The 19,436-nt window shown below is 41.8% G+C and overlaps 2 protein-coding genes across 2 annotated transcripts; both read left to right on the forward strand.

Moving 5' to 3' along the window:
- The first annotated feature begins 742 nt into the window (after positions 1-742).
- Positions 743-7,396, forward strand: LOC135242065 (complexin-3-like). Its single transcript, XM_064312964.1, has 3 exons — positions 743-1,782; positions 5,562-5,649; positions 5,971-7,396. Exons 1-3 carry the CDS (start codon positions 1,625-1,627, stop codon positions 6,193-6,195), a joined length of 471 nt encoding a protein of 156 aa, XP_064169034.1. The 5' UTR covers positions 743-1,624; the 3' UTR covers positions 6,196-7,396.
- A 1,414-nt stretch (positions 7,397-8,810) lies between these two features.
- Positions 8,811-11,762, forward strand: si:ch1073-459b3.2 (growth arrest-specific protein 1). The gene has a single exon (XM_064312963.1). It carries the CDS (start codon positions 9,439-9,441, stop codon positions 10,213-10,215), a length of 777 nt encoding a protein of 258 aa, XP_064169033.1. The 5' UTR covers positions 8,811-9,438; the 3' UTR covers positions 10,216-11,762.
- The last annotated feature ends 7,674 nt before the right edge of the window (positions 11,763-19,436 follow it).

Consider the following 19,436-nt stretch of genomic DNA (forward strand, 5'->3'; position numbering starts at 1 on the left):
GTAGTCTGCACAGTGCGAAGACGCATAATCTCCTGAGTGTATGGAAAAGCCGCATTTTAAGGAAAGCTCTGAGAAAGAATGTAGAATGTGCAAGGGACGGTAAAATGTGCGAACCCTGTGACGAGACGGCTTGCAGTGATCAGTGCCTTCCGGAGCAGGCGCTGTGTGACAGGAGCCGTTTTTTCAAGCCAGCTCCGAATACCTTCCCGCGAGCCGACAGTCACACCCTAAACTCGCAGTGGGGCATGCAACTCGGAGCGCCTTTGTCCACTACCAGACAGAATGCCCTTCTCCCTTTGTGATTAAAAAACACCATAAATTCCCTGCTCTCTCCCTGCTGCCGAGACGTTCGCTGTATTTCTCTTCAGAGAAGAATGTCCCAGCTCTCCCTTCCATGTGCTCAGCCCAGGCAGCGAGACTGAGTTATCATAACTCTGGCTAGGGGCTGTCTAATTATTGACAAATGACAGTGCCATGAAGGCTGTAGTATAAACATAAATTATAGTATTACTAGTGGTTATATTAAGTGTAATAATTTGTCTCCCGTGGTTTACTATTGAGATTTACAGCTGTTACAAGCTGCCGTCATGTTTTTCTTTTATTTATTTATTTATTTTTATTGCTCACTTAAGAATGTTAAGTGCCCTTTCTAGGTGTTCATTTTACTTCCAAATGGTTTTATTTTCCAATATAGGAGATAGGAGAGCAATGTAATTACATGTAATTTCCTAATTTATGTTTGCTTCGTGTCAGCATTTGTCCTTGAACTGCTCCAAGTTACAACGGCATTTTATCTGAGTAATGAAATGCTCAAAAAGCGAGGACAGGTTTTTTTTTTTTTTTTTTTGTTTTTTTTTTTTGTAGAAAGTTATTCGCCGGCTGGACAGTTCTTTGTTCAGCAGACAGCTAATAGTCCGTCCCTCTACCAAACCAAAGTGCATGTTTATTTAACCAGTGGCGAAAACTGTGAGTTCTTCTCCACAGTGTGCCATAACGCATCTTGATGCATCATATATAATGCATACATAAGGCGTCGTTTTTTTCTTCTGAAGACAGTTTGAATGCATTATTGTGGCGTAACATTTTTTCTCGTGACTTGTGTGTCACAGTTCAGTTCCGGTTACCTACCTCCGCACCTGCTGGAGCATCAGTTTGACAAGTCACGTGTGTCCGTCATTGCCGAGTTCCACTTGAATTTCAGAAGTGCTTATTTGAATCCATGATGAGTTAATATCCTCGGGGCGAGTCACGGGACGCCAAGGAAAGTCATACAAGGGAACATTTAATCCAGCAGCACACAGGATTGGATGGAGTAAAACCGTGCTGGGCAGAGGAAAAACAGTCAAACCTGTTGACTGGGCTTGTACTGCCCAACGAAGAGGAGCTGTCCTTTACTATTGGTGCTGAAACATTAAGCAAACTGGGACGACCGAGACGGGGCTCTACAAATAAGTTGCTTTTGTGTGTCTACGTGTTGAATTTAACATTATTTTTTCGATTAGGCTAATTTGATCCATATCGTGGGATTTCCGTTAACACATCTCACTTCTTCAGTACGGCCGGGCAGCCAATTTGTACTTCTTGAGCACAGTATTACTAAAGGGGACCGAGAGAACCGCAAAAAATGGCTTTCATGGTAAAACACGTGGTAGGGGGACAACTGAAGAACCTGACCGGGGGTTTGGGAGAGGAAAAACCCGAAGCAGAAAAGTCTGAAGCCGCGGCACAAGGAATGACCCAGGAAGAGTTTGAGCAATACCAGCAGCAGTTAGTGGAAGAAAAGTAAGAAAAAACACACGTTACTTTTACATTTGATCTTTGTCTTGCATTGTTTTAAGTATCTGAATTATACGATAGGCTACTTAACTGCCCTGTGAATGATTACTAGAGCTGTAATCTCGTCTTGCTAGTTGCTCTTTCCATCTCTGCGCCTTTTTCCAAATTTATCTTGGTCTAAGCTCGCGTGTGGACTTCCCACTAGGGTCCACCCAAAATGATGTTTTTCTCTGGTAATATTTACATACTGCATATACATATTTGTTAACACATAATAACGTAGTCCATTGGAACATTAACAGCCAGCGCTGTAAAGCATGTTTTGGAGATAATGTAAAAAAAAATTTTTTTTAAAAACAATTATTCATTAAATATATTTATATTTTCTGTAAAACCATAGTAGGCTACTATACGCATTTTTAAAAGATACATTTTATGCATTTAATCTTGATCGCAAGCGCTGTAAAACTACATGTTAAATTACATTTGTGTTGAAAGGTTACGCTGTAATAGTTGATTCCTTCATCTCTTGTGTAATTACCACAAAAGGCTTATTAAAGCTCCACGGACTTTTCATGGAGGTTTACTGTAAGCTACTTTCATGTGTCGCACAAAATAAATTATCATTAAAATTTTATGGGACCCCCATGGCCTCTCGTTTTTATCTTCTGATCCATGTTTTATCTCAATCTTGTTATTTCCTTTTTGTATAAACCTGTAGCCTACAACCCAGTGAGCACAAGCCCGAATCTAGACGGAATCTAGACGTGTAGAGGGGTGGAAATCTCGGTTGAGAGATGTTTTTTTTTTAATTACATGAACGCACTTGGTTAGCTCAAGTTAGCTCAATTTAGTTCAGGTTTTACCCGGATGAAGTCTGGCTATGGACTAGTCGGCTAGAAAACTTTCACTTTTCAACCAAATAGCCGGCTGCAGGCCTAAATTCGGTGATAACCCGACTACATTTGGCAACCTAGTCCGTTTATTCCGTCTAGATTCTGGCATGTGCTCATTGGCAAATAACAAAAATAAATAAATAAATTTGGGCTATTGATAACAAATATCCACGCATGAGTTCAACGACTTTGGTACTGAAATATGCTGACAAAGTTGGCGGTGTGTTATTATTAACCTTAAAGCTGTTGGACTCTTTAACCATAAATCAGCAGTCTAAAACGCATAAGTTCGACATTTTATATGTTATACCACCATATGACCTATCCGTAACTGCTCGGTACGTGTAGGACTTGATTTATTGCGAGTAACTGAGTGGTCAGTAGTCTCTATGTGAGGGAGTAAAGTCGAAAGCAGAAGTGTATCCAATAGGGCATACGTGCTGGTATGTATAAATCAACATTTTATAGTATGTCAACCTGTGAGTATAAATTTGGGGCTGGTTTGGCTGGGTAGCTCTACCCTTGGCTAAATATCTCAATACAGCAATGACCTTGAGCTTCATCCACATCAGAACATTGGGACTTTCATATAAGAGGTTTAACTCTCCCTCCAGCTTCTGCCTGCTACTCTGTGTTGTGTGAAAACCAAATGCAGTTGATGGATTAAATATATAGAACAAACCATATGTTAAATACAAGAGCGTCATGATCTCCTACGCAGAACTGGATTGTCAGGTATTAGGGTTTAATAAGAACCGGGGGGGCGGGGGGCAGGCATACAAGCTGGTGACAGAATACTTGCTTGTATTTAATCCAATGTGTTTGTGCATGAAAGCCCTCAGTGATCCATAGTGTTCCTCATTGCGATGGTAGATAAGAGCCACGCAGAGGAGCCAGGGGCCAGAAACAACATCTGAGAAAAGCCATCCAGGCATGCAGTAAAAGTGAGGAGTTTTGGAGTATTGGATAAAAATGAGCCCTCACCATCTTGTTCTCGAATTGGCTCCTCCCACATTATGTCTTGCATGATGTCACAGAAATGGGGAAAGTAGATGTGCGATGTAGTCTAGATTTGTGAGTTTTGGAATCTAGAAACTGTCAACTTCCCTCACTCCACCATATAAAGAGTCTGATAAAAATAAAAATAAAAAAACTACCCACAAATGAAACATATGCTACATCCCCTCTTTAGATGTAAATCTCTATGTCAGGGCTCAAGTTTTTGAAATAGTGGCTCCTGACTGCGCTCTGCTGGTCAAAGACAATAATTCAGAAAATTTGCATTAGAACTAACCTATCCAGGGTGGATTCCTGCCTTCAGCCCAATGCATACTGGGATAGGCTCCAGCACCACCTGTGACCCTGCCCAGGATAAATGGGTAGAGATAATGGATGGGTGGAAGTTAATGCATTGGAACTAAAAATGACTCCAAAATTTTTCATGGTATTATAAGTATCAGTCAATTATAAATGTAAATCTTGAAATTAAATAATAATAAATTGTAAAATTGATGGAAATAATGGTTTGATCAGTGGAACAGTGTAAGTGTAAATTTAGCTTAGGAGATGTGGTGTGTGTTAGTTTTAGCAGTGATTGTTACACTGTGTTGTCTTGGCAAAGCTGACATGCTCTGAGATGAGGATTCTGAAGGACCAGTGTTGAGTCCTGTGTGCTGTACTGTGTAACCTTTTAGCACACGCAAAAGTAATAATACGACCAATGATTGGTGAAAAACAAATACCATGGCCAATTATTGTTATTGGTCTTGCGTGTACTTAGAAGGTTTTGGACATGCTGAAGGTTTTAGTAAGGCCAAATGTATTAGGCCACTTGTAGTTTAAAAGAAACTTTAGGTAGAGAAGGATTCAGTTAATATATGCACATTTACTGAATAACAAACCAAAGAGCAAACCTTTTTTTCAATTTCTACTTACAATAACACAAAACAATTGCATAAAAGTAATCTTAGTCATGATTTTCCTCAAAATAGCCTCCTTTGACTTAATTCCAATTAAATTAATTGCCGGAAGTCTATCCAATCATTTTGAAAGTGGGAGGTAGAGAGGGTAATTAAATTTAGCGAAATCTTATCTCCAAAAACGAAGGAGTTCGGCTTAGATGTGCAGGGCCAAGTAAACACTGTGGCAAGAGGGTTATTCGCACTGAGAAATTGTGATTAAGATTTCCAGGTGCAGTGTTCAGTACACACGCAGAAGGTTCTAGCTGATGGGCAGCAATATTAACAGAAGAAGACAAATATCTTGTGTTGTCGTAGCAAGAGAAACAATCATAAAACTTCCCCACAACTACAGCAAGAACCCAATGCAACTAGAGAGAAACCAATTTCCCAGACTACAGTGAAACAGCAGCTACAGTCTGCTGGTCAAAACAAGAAGAAAACTTGTGGGCAAAGTGTCATCAACACTGGACCAAAAAGATTTGGAAAAGGCATGTGCATGTCCTTTTAGACCAGCAAATCATAGTTGACATTTCACTGTAGTTAGAGAACTGACTGCTTTGAGTTGCTTCTGTAGTTGTGGTGCACTTTTACGTTTTTATTATTTTCTCAAATACATAATGAAAAACATTAAATTGTTGTTTATTGATTAGCAGCTATGGTTACCACTGTTGCTGTCATGCTTTGTGACATTCCTAATGCTGCACAGCGGATTTATTGAGGGTTAAATCCTGCAAGTTATTAGTAGATATTGTTGACATGTAGATATTGTATATATTGATTGACAAAGGCTTTTGCCGAAAATATAAAACATTGTTGGATTATTTTCCCAGGAAGTGGGTGGAGTTCCTGCGATTATGTGTGTGTACATCCTGAAGCATTTGCTTGTTACACTAATTGTGGTGTCTTTTTTTATTATTTTTTTATCCAGGATGGAACGTGATGCCAGTTTTGCTCAGAAAAAAGCAGAACGTGCAACAATCAGAACACACTTCCGTGAGAAGTACAGGCTACCAAAAGTAAGACATGTGTTTTCTGAGACACTTCTGGCTAAATATTTGATAACATAAACAGACAATGCAAGCACTGTGGAATTTTCTAAAGTAAACTAAGAAGTGAGCATCCAGCATATTTTTAATATTACAAATGTTCAGTGAAACAGTAATTTCCTGTTGAAGGCTGCATTAGTTGTTATTCTTCTTACTTTAATGCTGTATATCTCTTCCTGTCTTCATTTGTCTTCTTTGTCCCTCCCTGTTCCTGACACTCTCAGTTTCCCTTGTGTGTGTGTGTGTGTCATTGTCTTCCCCTCATTTACAGCTTGTTGTTTTCTCCCTCAGAATGAGCTGGATGAGACCCAGATCCAGCAGGCAGGCGATGATATTGAGCTGCCCACAGAGCTGGCCAAGATGATCGCTGAGGACAACCAGGAAGAGGAGAAGAAGCAGTCCATCATCGGGCAACTGACCAACATCCAAAACGTGGATTTGGATCAGCTGAAGGACAAGGCCCAATCCACACTGGAGGACCTTAAGCAGTCTGCAGAGAAGTGCACTCTCATGTGATTCGATCACTCCAGGACAATCATACCATAGACTATCACACACACACATTCAGTTGTGTACTCATAAACAGCTTCTGTTTAGATTCCACATGAAGATGATAATTAATAAATGCATATTTACAAAACCAATATATTCCCCCTACTCATATATATATATATATATATATATATATATATATATATACACACACACACACACACACATGCCCAGATTTTGTTGAGGGGGGATTTATTGACAGATATGCACTTAGCCACTTCCCAGTTAAGATAAATTAGTATGTACACTACTGATCATTGATATTTACGCATGAACTGGTAGAATAAGTCTAACTCAGATCATCAGGGCACACAGGAACGGCTTACTACTGAGTCTGAAGGGGTCTATTACCATAAGACTAAGTATCAGTATCCTTCTAAAGAAATTATTGTGAGCCTAGTTATAAACATTAATGGAATAATTTGCAACATAAACTCATGATTGAAACTGACAAATTGATAAATAAATGTATCTTAAAAGGAAAACTCATTTCAAAAATTACTCATAATATAAATTTTTTAGTTATGTAAAATAAATGAAGAGCTAGCTTATGCACTGTTGTTGTTGACCCTCCAGGTCTTTATTCAATATCTGGTTGTAGTTTGTATTTTTATCCATGTCTCCATTGCAGTCCACAGACTACTGACTGCTCCCATGATTCTCTGTGGCTCACAGACACCTGACACTCATAAATCCCTCCTTTTTAGTGCTACCATTTTGTGCTGTCACTTTGGTATTACTTAGCTGTAATGAAGTTGTCATGTGTTGATTTTAAGAGTTTATTCTTCTGGCTGAGATTGTTTCTCATATTGCTTAAAATGTGTAAGCACACTTAAAGCGTTGGTGTTTATCCATATCATTGTAGCTTGTTCATACAGAGTTCAGTAAAAACAGCGATTTTGGATGCAACAGAAGGACACATATGTCACAGCCGTCAAGGTAACCGTCTGTAAATTTGTAAATACTGTTGTTTGTGTATTCATTCTCTGACAGAAGACAGGACTGCGGCTTACAAAAAAATTTCTCTTTTCCAATCATGATTTCCCAGAGGAAAGTATCTCTTTTTATCATTTGTTCATTGTTGTGCGGGTATCCTTTTGTGATTTTGGCGACACCAAATATTTGATGGACTGATTAAAAAGCATTAAATGAGTTTGAAAATATTGCACTCTGGTTATTATTAAAACATTATTTGAACACAAGGGGGGGCCATAAATACGTTTTATAAAGCGTCGCTCTGAAGTTCTTGTCCCCTTCACTTCTGAATGGTGGTGTCAAAAGACTCCATAACTGAGGAGGAGAGAGAGAGCGCACGCACGCGCGCGCGCGACTAAAAGCATCGCAACAAGATTCGAGATAAACAATTTTCTAACATTAATTATTAAGCATTATGTAGGCTATACAAACTTTTTGTAATACTTCTATTGAGACTTTTGTGTTTAATATGCCGAGTTTAAACATTTGGTGGTCACGTTGTTTATATTTAAATGTAGCCTACACTTTGATATGGCAGAAAAATAAACATTTCTACAGTTATGTTTTTTTTTTTTTTTGTTTTTTTTTTATATCAGCATTGCTGCTGTTGACACAGACAGTCGTATGTACCGTATTATTATTCTATTCCCTCAATAGTTCAGCTCAGTCGGTGACATTCGCCCAGCAATCTGGCTCTGTACGAACGTGGGTCCGTTTTCCCAGAAGGAAGTCTAAAACTTTGTTTTGTAAAATAGCCAAAGGGCCTGGGTGTTGCTGTGGCTTTTTCATCGCTTTCAGAAAAAAATAAAGCTAGTTTCCATCTCAATGGCAGGGAGGCCTGTCTCTATTGGCAGTTTTCAAGTGTAGTGTGAAAGGAGAGAGCTGTAAAATATATTGATGCTGAAACCCTTCTCTATTGACAGGCTGCAAGGCGTGAACAATCTTCGGGCCTGGAAAGACACTGGGCCAGTGCATGGCCAATCAGACACAAAAGGGTGAAACGGGCCAGAAAATACTATTCTCTTCCATTCAATCCTATCAATCAGAGTTTTAAAACCCACCAGAATGAAGCGAGTGAGAGAGGGAAAGAGTAAGCAGAGGAATTGGGGGGTGGCACGGCCGTTTTTGTATTTAAAAAGTATTCTTAACAATTATTTAACGATAAGAAGTTGTTCCTATGGTTTTTCTCATCGGTTTAATGTTAAATAGAAACAGATTTGTTTTCCCGAGCTTTAATTTAGAGCGGTGAGTTTCAGATGTGAGCTTCTAGCTGTGGAATGCTTTCTGCCGTCTGCTTCGGGGCTCACGTTCTCCTAACCCCCACCCCCTTCCTCACTCGCCAAGCTTTTTTAATCAACTGAAGGAGGAGAAAGTTGTGGGAGACCACACAGGTTGCGAGTTTCATAAAATTTATAAACATTTTATCCTGTATGTGACGTGCAGATTGCCAAAACTGGAGTTGCTATGGAAATGAATCCCATGGCTGACTCCTCAATGACGGCCAATCGTTGAGCAGGACTGTAAATGAGAGAGAAAGAGGGAGGGGGGGCTTTGCCTTTTCTGTTTTCAGAGTAGAGGGGTTATAGGGGAAAGCTAAACGAAGCGTGAAGCGTAACAGGGAGAGGGACAAAGACACAGGTAGCGGGAGAAACGGCGACAGTGAAGGGAGGAGGAGAGAGTGAAAAAGGAGGGAGAGAAGAAAAAACAGAAGGGAGAGATGGACGTGTACTGGTGAGAAAGTGCACAATTTGTATCCCATAAAACCGAAACAAATCTATGTTTTCTACTCATGACAGGACTCAGGGACGTGGACAATACTGGATAGAGGGAGGTTAAGTTCGGATTTATTTTCTTTCTGTCTTTTTGTCAAGCGGAATTTTGATACTTCTTTCATTTTGGGGTGTATTCATAGTCCAGGAAAGCTGTGGAAATCCTGTATATCTTAAGTGAAATTCTTCAGTTGCTGGCTAAAGTGTTACCTTCCCCCATAGAGCAACAGGCTGTTCTGTGATTCTAATCTGTCAAGCTGACCATAGGGGCGGGAGGAATGAGTCCGTCTGGACTTCGTGCAAGTAAGCTTTCTTTTTTCTGGTCTTTTTTAAAAACATGAAGACACTATGCTGTCCAACCCGTACTTCTGGATGCGTGTTCTCTTAGGATTTCTAAAATAAACGTTCGCTGTTAAGTGGAGAAACAGGAGCGCATCCGTGAACTGGAGACTACGCTTTAAGCATGAAGACTTGGTGTAGCGCTCTGGCTCTACTGGGCTGGGTACTTGTGGCGCTGGATGCCCAATATGTCTGCTGGCAAGCCCTGCTTAGATGTCAACAGGAGAAAGACTGTGAATTGGCCTATAACCAGTATCTGGTTGCATGCGAAGATAATATCCGAGGGAGCAGGCGACAGTGCCCCAGCCATTGCATCAGCGCCTTAGTGAAACTGAACCAGACGCACAGTGGACCGGACCTAGAGACATGTGACTGCGCCCAGGATTCACAATGTAGGAGGGCAAAACGGGCGATCGAGCCGTGTATTCCTCGAAGGCATCCAGGGGACGCAGCTGGGATAGGGTGCACAGAGGCACGCCAACGCTGTGAGGAGGACCCTGGCTGCCACTCCACTCTGACAGCCTACCTGTCCAACTGTGGGCAGCTTTTCAACGGCAGAAAATGCACTGCAAAGTGCAAGACCACAATTCAGCAAATGCTGTTCATCCCCAACGGTATGCTGCTTAATCGCTGCGTGTGTGACGGCATGGAGCGACCCTTTTGCGAAGTGGTGAAGGAGAACATGGGGAAACTATGCTCTATCGGGGATCACGGGGTCTCTACGGCCTATGGGGACATGGACGACATGTATGAGGATGAGGACTACGAACTGAAAGCAGATAGAGAAGACTTTCATCCGGACACAGGAGTTTTTTCCTCCAGCCCATCCAAGTATTCTGTTAATATTGCCTTGTTAAATGGTGTGTTGCTGCTGACATGGTGTTGGACAAGAACATTCTAGGGGCACACATAGGCTATAAAATACATTGACTTGCTTCTTTTATTTGTTCATGAATCGTGCAGGACACCTTGCGCAGCACTGCTTATATTCACCTAATTGACCCTTGGAGACGGTGATGGACTTGTGAAAATGTAATTCCAAGGACACGGGGATAGGTTTACAGCAAAGAGACAAGACTTCCGATAATATTGCGAAGAATGCATACGTTTTGCTCATGAAAAGATATTTGGCTATCAGACGAGTGTGCCTTTCGGTTTATTTCATTCGTGACTGAAACTGAAAAGTATACTGTTGTATTCACTTATAAGATCAACTCCAAATCACACTCGAGGAACCCGGTTGTAGAGTCTGTTATAGGCCGAATGGTACTTACGCTGTAACAAAATGCTTAAGGGGCTGATTATTTGGTGGGAAGTGAACCAAACATATATGTTTATTGCAACACGGAAAAAGTGGATTCGTTTACTTTTCTCCGTCTCTCCCCCTTTCCTTTCCTCTTTGTTTTGTTTCGGTGGCCCTTGAAGTGTGTGGCTTTATTAAGACTTTAGATAAACATTGGAGCGTTTTCATTTGTGTTTACTCTCCTCTCTGCACTCCAGCGCTTGGGCATTGAAGCCATCACACTTCAAATATTTGTGGTGAACCACGAGAGAACAGACGAGGTTCTGGGATCAAGTAGTTAAATTAACTGAAGTGCCTCTCCGGTAGCCCCCACCCATTTCACTCTTAGTCTCTTCTTGTTTTATTGAAAACTCTACCATTGACCCACCTCCCCACTCACCACCACCTCCACCCTCCCCCTCTCTCTATCACACTGTCACACACACTCACTCACTGACTAGTTCTACTTTGCTGAGTGGGCTTCGAGTAAAGTGGGGGATCACCGTTCGTTACTATAGTTTGACATTTGTGTTTGCTAGTGAAATTAACACTGATGGGCCACGGCTGCTATAACTAAAGCAGGACTGTACCGAAATGTTTAATCATATCGTTTCGTTCAAAAAACGTTTTCTGAAGTGAAATGGTTGAAATTAATTTTGCATTGATCCCTCGAACACTTGAAATGTATGAAAGTTAAAAAAATATATATTTATAGGCTAATTGGGTTATTGCTCATTTCAGTTGCGATTTGTTTGTGTTTATAGAATAAAACATTTAAGGTTTTTAATGTTTAAGATAAGGATATTGAAGAACAGCATTTGCCTGCAAAAATATATTCCCATATGCAACAGCAACCAACATTTATACATGATATACTGCGTATTTTGTTTTTGTAAATGCCGTTGGATATTTTTTTTTTACCTGGCGAAAGTAAACTGGTATCTTATGTTAATTGATGTATTAAATGGGTGTATGTGTATGTAAATGAGTTATTATTCCTTGTATTAACATACAATGTTTTGTAAAAGTGTAAATGTGTAACTTCATCAACAAAATATTTTCTGTACAGAAATAGATATTTATGTCTCCGAAAGGATTACCGAATCAAGTAAATGTCTCCGAAAGAAATACTGAATAAAGTAATAAAGAGGGAACATTTAATGAAATGTGCGATCCGTTTAATTGAAAAAGCACTGCAGCAGTAGCTAACTGTAATTTCTTCTGTCAAGTTTTATAACATGGGTGACAGACGGACCGCAGCGCTGTTAATGAGTTTGCTGAGGTAATCTGTCTTTCAGTTGACACCGCATCCAGGTCTCTGAAACCAAGTCTGCGCCACAGGTAGGCAAATACGCGGAAGAGGCACAACTCTTTAAAAAAAAATCCTTACAAGTGGCCATTTGCATTTCAGTGTGTAAGATGAATTGTATAGAACAAAATCTGCCCTCCACAGGATGCTTAAGAATGCTTAAGTTTCTTTTTCAGCTGCAAATACACCCCTCCCCCCACATGCTTTAATGGAGGGGAAACCTATGACATGGAGAGGAAAAGGCCAAATTGGGAATATTGATGTCAGGCATGTGTGAATTTGCTCTTAAAACCAAAATCTTTTTGCGGTGTTTTGACTCCTCTCCATTATTTTTATTGTCATGTCTTTTCTTGGACAAGAACAGGTCTGCCATTTTTGTTTGTTATTCCTGTAGGACTCTCTTTTGGACAAGGTCCAAGATTGTGCGTTAGCCTTGACGTACAATAGACGTGTTATAAAGTACTTTTATTTATCAAGGTATTTGGTACTTGCTTACTGATGGATACAATATTTAGTGCTGAAGTTCTACAATAATGAAACTGTTCTTCTGGTTCTGTGTTACTGAGATTTATATAATCCTTGGTATAATTTAACTTTTAAGTGATGTGTCTGGTCTTATATCAATGACAAGAAAAGGGTTCCATTCATCGCAGCTCACATATAGGTTTGATGATATGCTATTATCAAAAATAAAGGGTAATAAGTCTCAGTTTTATCACAAACCAGAAAGGGTAACATGTTATAAAGCATAATATCTTATGACTAGCTTGGGAGACAAGCACATCTTAATATTTTGATTAACATCTCAATATACCAAGGCTATGGAGTGTGCATATAAGAGCAGGATAAGTGGAGTGGGTATATGGTGTGTGTGTGTGTGTGTGGTTCACTCTAGCAGAGGAAAGCCCTTCTCATTTATGTACCTCCAACTCCCAGCATGCCTCGCATTCTACTCTTCTACCGTCACCCCCCTCCTTGAGAAAAATGGCTGCCCAGAGACCCTCCACTCAGTTTCTGGGAACACAGTCAAAATAAACATTAGCAGAGGAGCCTGCAGTGGGTGGACAAGGGAAGGGGTTCACAGAGACGACAGTGTGCTGTTGCCTGTTTTCTAAAATGTGTTTTTACCGAATGTCTGAAACAAACCCTAGTTTTCCCCTCTTGTGACTGCTTGTTAACCTGGGAAAGGGAGACGGTTGGCTTTGTCTCCCATCAGGACAATGTCCTATTCATGATTGCAGTCCCCCCAGGGTGAATGGTTAGTGTGTGTGCGTGTGTGTGGGGAGAGGACTCATGGCTCCTTGAGGATTAACCCCCCCCCCTACCCCCACACAACCCTTTTTTAACTCGACTGTTCTCAGTCCGACTCTACCTCTCTCTCATTAACTGTATCAACAGACCCAGAGGGGGAAAAGCTGGGAGTGTGGGGGGGTGTGCAAGAGCACTTGATGGGATTGAGTGAAATGGAGGCTAATTAAAACCACAAAGGCAGAGCAGGTTTGGGGGGATTTGCATAGTGGTGCTCTATATATGTCCTGTTTTATGTTCTAGCCCTTCTTTGGAGCACCTGAGTGAGCTCCCTGCCTGAATGGTCTCCGGGACAGATGTAAAGGATTGTGATATATTCTCCTCATTGTCCTGGGATAGTCAACTAACCGTTTTTCAAGTACCCCTAGCTTCTCAATCTGCCAGGGAAAGGACTGTTCCTTCTAAAAGTGAGCCACCAAACCCCATACTATAGAGCCCAATAAACTATTTTATCCCTGCATCCCTGCACACTCCACCCCCTACCCCAAGACCCAAGCAGTTGTACACAAGCCTAAGATCTCCATGCGCAGTGCCAAGCTCTGGCCGGGGTGGTGTGAAGCACACCGCCATTGGACTCTGGAGCAGTGGACATGTGTTCTCTGGAGTGATGAATCATGCTTCACTATCTGGCAGTCTGACGGATGAATCTGGGTTTGGCGGAATGCGTAGTGCCAACTGTACTGGCCTGAATAGTGCCAACTGTAAAGTTTAGTGGATAGTAATAGTGGTCTGGGGCTGTTTTTCATCATTTGGGCTAGGACCCTTAGTTCCAGTGAAGGGAAATCTTAATGCTACAGCATACAATGACATTCTAGAAAATTGTACACTTCCAACTTTTTGGCAATAGCATGGGGAATGCCCATTACTGTTTCAGCATGTCAATGCCCCTGTGCAGAAAGCAAGGTCCATAAAGAAATGGTTTGCTGAGTTTGGTGGGGAAGAACTTGACTGGCCTGCGCAGAGCCCTGACCTCTACACCATAAAACACCTTTGGTATGAATTGGAACAACTACTGTGAACCAGGCCTTATGCCCAGCATCAGTGCCCAACCTCACTAATGCTCTTGTGGCTGAATCCCCGCAGCCATGTTCCAAAATTTACGAAAAGACTTCCCACAAGAGTGGAGGTGGTTTCAATGACAAAAGGGGTCTAACTCCATATTAATGCCCATAAATTTGGAATGAGAAGTTCAACAAATACATGTAGGTTAGATGTTCAGGTGTGTCCACATACTTTTGTAAATGTAGTGTAAGTAATATTAGAGATCTGTTTATTGTTCATTACTTCGGCAGTTTTGCGGATAAGATAAAATTCTGTATCTACCATCTACAAATCAGATTTAATTAAATACACAATGCAAATTGTGTCATGAACCATATTATTTTTGGATGTGTTCCATTTGGTTTGCCGCTGAAGATTAGATCTGAATTGTTACTGTAATTGCAGCATTGTATGTTGTTTTGTGAGTGGATTCATGCAGCTGATTTGCTGCTGATAAGAAGAACCATCATTGTCATAACTATCATAATTATCCTTGCACTAATTCCCTAATAACTTGGAGGATGTGGTGCTGGGATCAACAAGCTATCTCCATAAAAAACTAAGATGTCCTCTGAGAGTGGCCTGAAGTTGCAAATGACCGCTGTGAAGCGTTGGCATTGTCAAAGCTCACCGGCATTCCATTTTCACTCTGCGTCAGCTGGCCCTCATCAAATAAGAATAAAGAATAAATGAGTCAACCAAAAGGCACACTTTCCTTGTGGAAGTGAAGCTCCTCTCTGTGTGGTTGCGTTTGGGCTTCCTGAGTGGAGAATGTGGTGAGGGTGCGGTAAGTCTACAGTGCTGGGAGTTTATGTGTGTTCAGGGAGCTGACAAAGGTGAGACCCACAGGATCACTTTCAAAACATTTCCAACATCAATGAAGGCAGCTTCCTTCCCATTTCGATATTGAAGCAGCTTTTTCTCATTTGAAACTGTTCTGTGTGTTACAGGGGCTGGAGAGCTGAAATTATGGCATAAGTAATCTACTGAAGTGCTACGTGGTGCCACATGAATGAAGACTGAGAAAAACTGTCACGTCTGAACAGCAGTCATATGGACTGTAAGAAGTGGAAACTCTGCTCTGTGTGCAGCAATGAAGGAGGTACAATAAGCATAGTTTTCCGAATACAAACCTGTGAAGTCCAGTGGAACATGGCTGTGGGTCTTAGTGTAACTGCCAAAAGTTCCTCCAATAACAAAATGTCTGCGTTGATAGGCCATTGCTTGAATGTGTGCAGAGAATATTTCTAATATAGGGGCTATTATGAATTCACTGGTTTGATTGTTTTTGATTATTATAAATTATTGGTTTACTTGTATGTTGTTAAGCACACTAATGCACACTAACACCCACTGCACCGCCGTGCCACCTCTGTCCAGGTTTTTTTTTAGCAAAATATCCAACACTATAGACCTGTAGCATGCTATGCTTGTTCTGTAAGTAGGTTAACCATGGAATCGGAAATATGAACTATGCAGGAGTAGCTCTTCACCAATTACCAAATCACCAATTACAATGTGCTAATTGTTTATTAGCACATCAGGATCAGTGCTTTCCTCACTCTGACCACTTTGGTGGCAGGGTACCTGACACTCATTAGAATGCCATCTTTTTTCTTATTTCGTGACAGTCCAGCGTGTTGTGATTGCTTTGTTAAACAGTCTGCATGTTAAACAGTCTCCATCAAAGATGCACTGGCTGATATGCACTTGATATAGCTTTAAAAATATTTTAGAAATTAGATTTGTAATTCAATTAAATGTAAAACTAAACCTTTTTCAATTGTCCAAATTTTGTAATGCTGACAATTGGAAAAAGGCTTTGGCCACAATTGAGTAAAAGGCTTTTGCCACATGAATTGGCTGGGTGTGCTACAATTCCAAGTTGATGGAAATTAAAGTCATCGCCTGTGTCTTGCTGGCCCAGCCCAGCTAATGTGGTGCAATGCATGGCTAATGCAAACAAGGCAGGAAACCTCCATCACAACGAGACCACGCAGACGCTTCCCTGCCCACCCGAGAGCGCGAGAGGAGAGGGGCGGGGGCTCGGTGCCCACTGCACAGACGGCCTCATGCCCTTACACTTAGGGCAGCGGAGGGAGGCCGTAATCCCCAGTGGGTGTTGTTGAAAGGAAATGGGGATCATTAGGAGACCGTCAGCTTGCCTCTGTATAAACATGGTCGGCTCAGATGCTGTTTTGACAGGGGCCGTTGTCATACTTGCACGGGCGAAGAGGACGGAGAGCAGCCGCGGAGTCTGTGCAAACAGCACGCGGACGGACGCTTCGCTGCTAAAACTGTGCGCTGCTGGACGCTAAGCATGACAGCGCCTCATTACGAGTGCACGAGTGGGGCTAGCCTTTGTTGCGGTTAAAGATATGCAGCTGGAGTGATGTAGATCACTACACACAACCTTTGCTTACAGAAGCAAACAAGAGCTAGTTTCACTCAAATTTGAGCATTTCATAGTCTCTATGTGAATATTAAACACTGACCTGAGCACATGCAGCTTGGTAAAGTGAGTGTACTGCATGTAACTGTCAGTCTATCAGTCAAAATCTAGACCTTGGTGCTGGCCGACTGGACAGTCAAGTACATGGGTCCTTTCTAGCATCAATCTATTATTAGATCTGAACTGTCTGTTACGGATATGATTAGATACGTAAATAAACACAGAACTAGACAGATTTTGTCGTTTAAACAGACAGCCAGACTGATAAATTGATGTCCACCTCACTTCAACTTGAATATATTTTTTGCAATTAGCTACAGCAAGCTTTAAGGTTCATCAAATATAACGAATCACACATTGGAGGTGTGAACACTGAGACCGTTTGTTTTATCAGTAGTTCAGTATTTTATCAAATGGACAACATCAAAAGCAACAGTGAACTGTATCCATAGAGAAGCTTCACTGGCTGGTTGACACAAAGCATATAATCTGTTATAATTGACCTTTGATCTTTGATCTCTGATCATCTTGCGTTTGTGTCAATGCATTAAGACTGAAAGAGTGTGGTCATGAACTGGATCCCCCTCAGAAGAGTTTTCACCAAGATCTGGTCTGAGCTCTTGGCTCGGAGGCTGCTGTGGCTTGAGGTTGTGATTCCAATGAGCCAGCAGTGCATGAGTAATGAGGCCAGTGAGCCAGCAGTGTGCTGGAACTGCAGGGCAGTGTGTGAGGTGGTGAGAGATCTGCCATGTCATTGGCTGCAGCAATGGAGAAACAGGAAGGAGAGCATAGAGAGGGATTTCTGTATTTTAACATCAGCTGCTGGCCTAACCCCAAACAATATCTAATCCTTTCCTTGTCCCAGACCACCAAGAACTTCAGCAACACACAGCATGACCCTGTATGTACCCAGCAGACTGATGTTGCTCCTTCTTATGCTGAACATTCCACTTAATCAGAATCCAATGATTTGTTATTATTATTATTTTTTTTTTTATTTATTTTACTTTTTGCATGTAATTTGTGTGTGTCTTCACACACTTTGAATTTGACCCAGTGGGGTGCAGATCATCTTTTGTGTGATTGGTTCAGAAAGATCCCAGTTACCAGCACAGCTGTCTGGCTTCTCAGCCGGGCTGCACACAGGGGAGGGCTGTCTCTGCTTCACTGCTCAAAGGCTTGTGTCCTCCCCTCCCCCCTTGTCCCGCACTCCTTCCATACTTCCCACATAATGGCCTGCACCCCACCCCCACAGCTCCCCTACCCGCCACGCTCCCTCCCCTTTCCCTCCCCCTCACCCTGTCCCTGACCCAGGTGTTAGGCTAAAGGCAGCTGAAGTAGTTTATGAGTGCGGAGGGGGCTGCAACTCTAAGTGTTTTCTGATGTGGGGGCAGGGCTGCTGGGGGCCGGGGTACGGGGGTGAAGGACGTGGATTCACTTTCCGAAGGTGAAGTTTATGGGATGGCTGCACAGCTGGAGATCGGCCTGCCCCGTCCCTTCCGCCCGAGCGGTGCGCAGAGTGGCCCAAATCAGAGGAGACATCAAAGAGCGGCCCGCTCCTGTGGTGAGAACAGAATGGTAAAAGTGAGGCTCGTATATTATTATTATTTTTTTTTTACAAAGAAGAGAAAAAAATTCTAAGCGAGGAGGAATACTCATGAAACTTTAGACTGAAACTACAGTCATGCGCTTAACCTCTGAGAAGGCCACTGACAGGCACTACTGCTCAAGTGCATTCCCAGAAGAGCTGCTTCCAGCGTGTGCCATATTCAAACACACAAGCTGGCCTCTATGGTGCCATTTCTCCTCATTATCTGTCCTTCTGTTGTTTCCCGATAGTGCAAAGATAGGCCCCAGTGTGTAAATGAGTGTGAGGGAGGGTATACATGCGACTGCCTCCGCAGATACACACAGAATCTACAGTGCAGGATCCATGGCTGTACAGATGAACCATCAGGCTGTACACAGAATGCAGGTAAACTATAACTCAAATCACTGAGATAATCACCAAAACTCATAATTATGCACCTGAATTTTCACACAGAACCTATTGAACTCACAGAAACATAACCATGGGGCTGACTCTGGTCGAAGCTGAAATGGTAAAGATAGACCAAATGTATTGAGGTATTAATGGAAAGATGCTGGGGTCAGTCGAGCTAGTCCGCTGCCCTTGGGGAGTGTGGGGAGAGTGTGTGAGGTCACCTCTGGAGACTGCAGAGCTGATTCATTGCCTACACATGGAGGCCAGCTTTGGCGGCTGAGAACTCAGCTCCTGACCCACACATGGTTCAGATCTGCAAGACTTCTGAGTGCAGCGTTAGATTATTGCAGCGGCATCTGAATTTATTTAGGCCCCCGTAAAACTTCAAATGAGGGGGCTTCAGATCCCACGTCTTTAATCTTTCCTTTGTGTTGCTATGGAGGCTTCAGCTTGGAAGGTTCAATTAATTATCCACATAAATACAAAGAACAATAAATATTTTGGGAACGTCAATAAAATCAAGTAATGTTAACTAATCTAAAGCACATTTTAGCTCATATGTAACACATTTAAGTAAAGGATTAGATCGTCTAAGTGTATCTGATTGATAAGAACTCAATGATATGTTTTATATAACTACACTTGGTGACATCAGGGATGAAGACAGAAGAAGCATAGATACGTCATTGCGCCTCCACTCTTTCTTATACTTACACAACAGAAATAATACTGTTAGAGGTAGAGTG

The sequence above is a fragment of the Anguilla rostrata genome, chromosome 16, assembly GCF_018555375.3.
Source record: "Anguilla rostrata isolate EN2019 chromosome 16, ASM1855537v3, whole genome shotgun sequence".
NCBI classification, from domain to species: domain Eukaryota; kingdom Metazoa; phylum Chordata; class Actinopteri; order Anguilliformes; family Anguillidae; genus Anguilla; species Anguilla rostrata.

Excerpts from the sequence above, each read along its gene's own strand:
- LOC135242065 (XM_064312964.1), top strand. The coding sequence starts at position 1,625 with ATGGCTTTCATGGTAAAACACGTGGTAGGGGGACAACTGAAGAACCTG. Across the intron at positions 1,783-5,561 it reads CAGCAGTTAGTGGAAGAAAA|GATGGAACGTGATGCCAGTT; the intron begins GTAAGAAAAAAC and ends TTTTTTATCCAG. Across the intron at positions 5,650-5,970 it reads AGAAGTACAGGCTACCAAAA|AATGAGCTGGATGAGACCCA; the intron begins GTAAGACATGTG and ends TTTCTCCCTCAG.
- si:ch1073-459b3.2 (XM_064312963.1), top strand. The coding sequence starts at position 9,439 with ATGAAGACTTGGTGTAGCGCTCTGGCTCTACTGGGCTGGGTACTTGTG.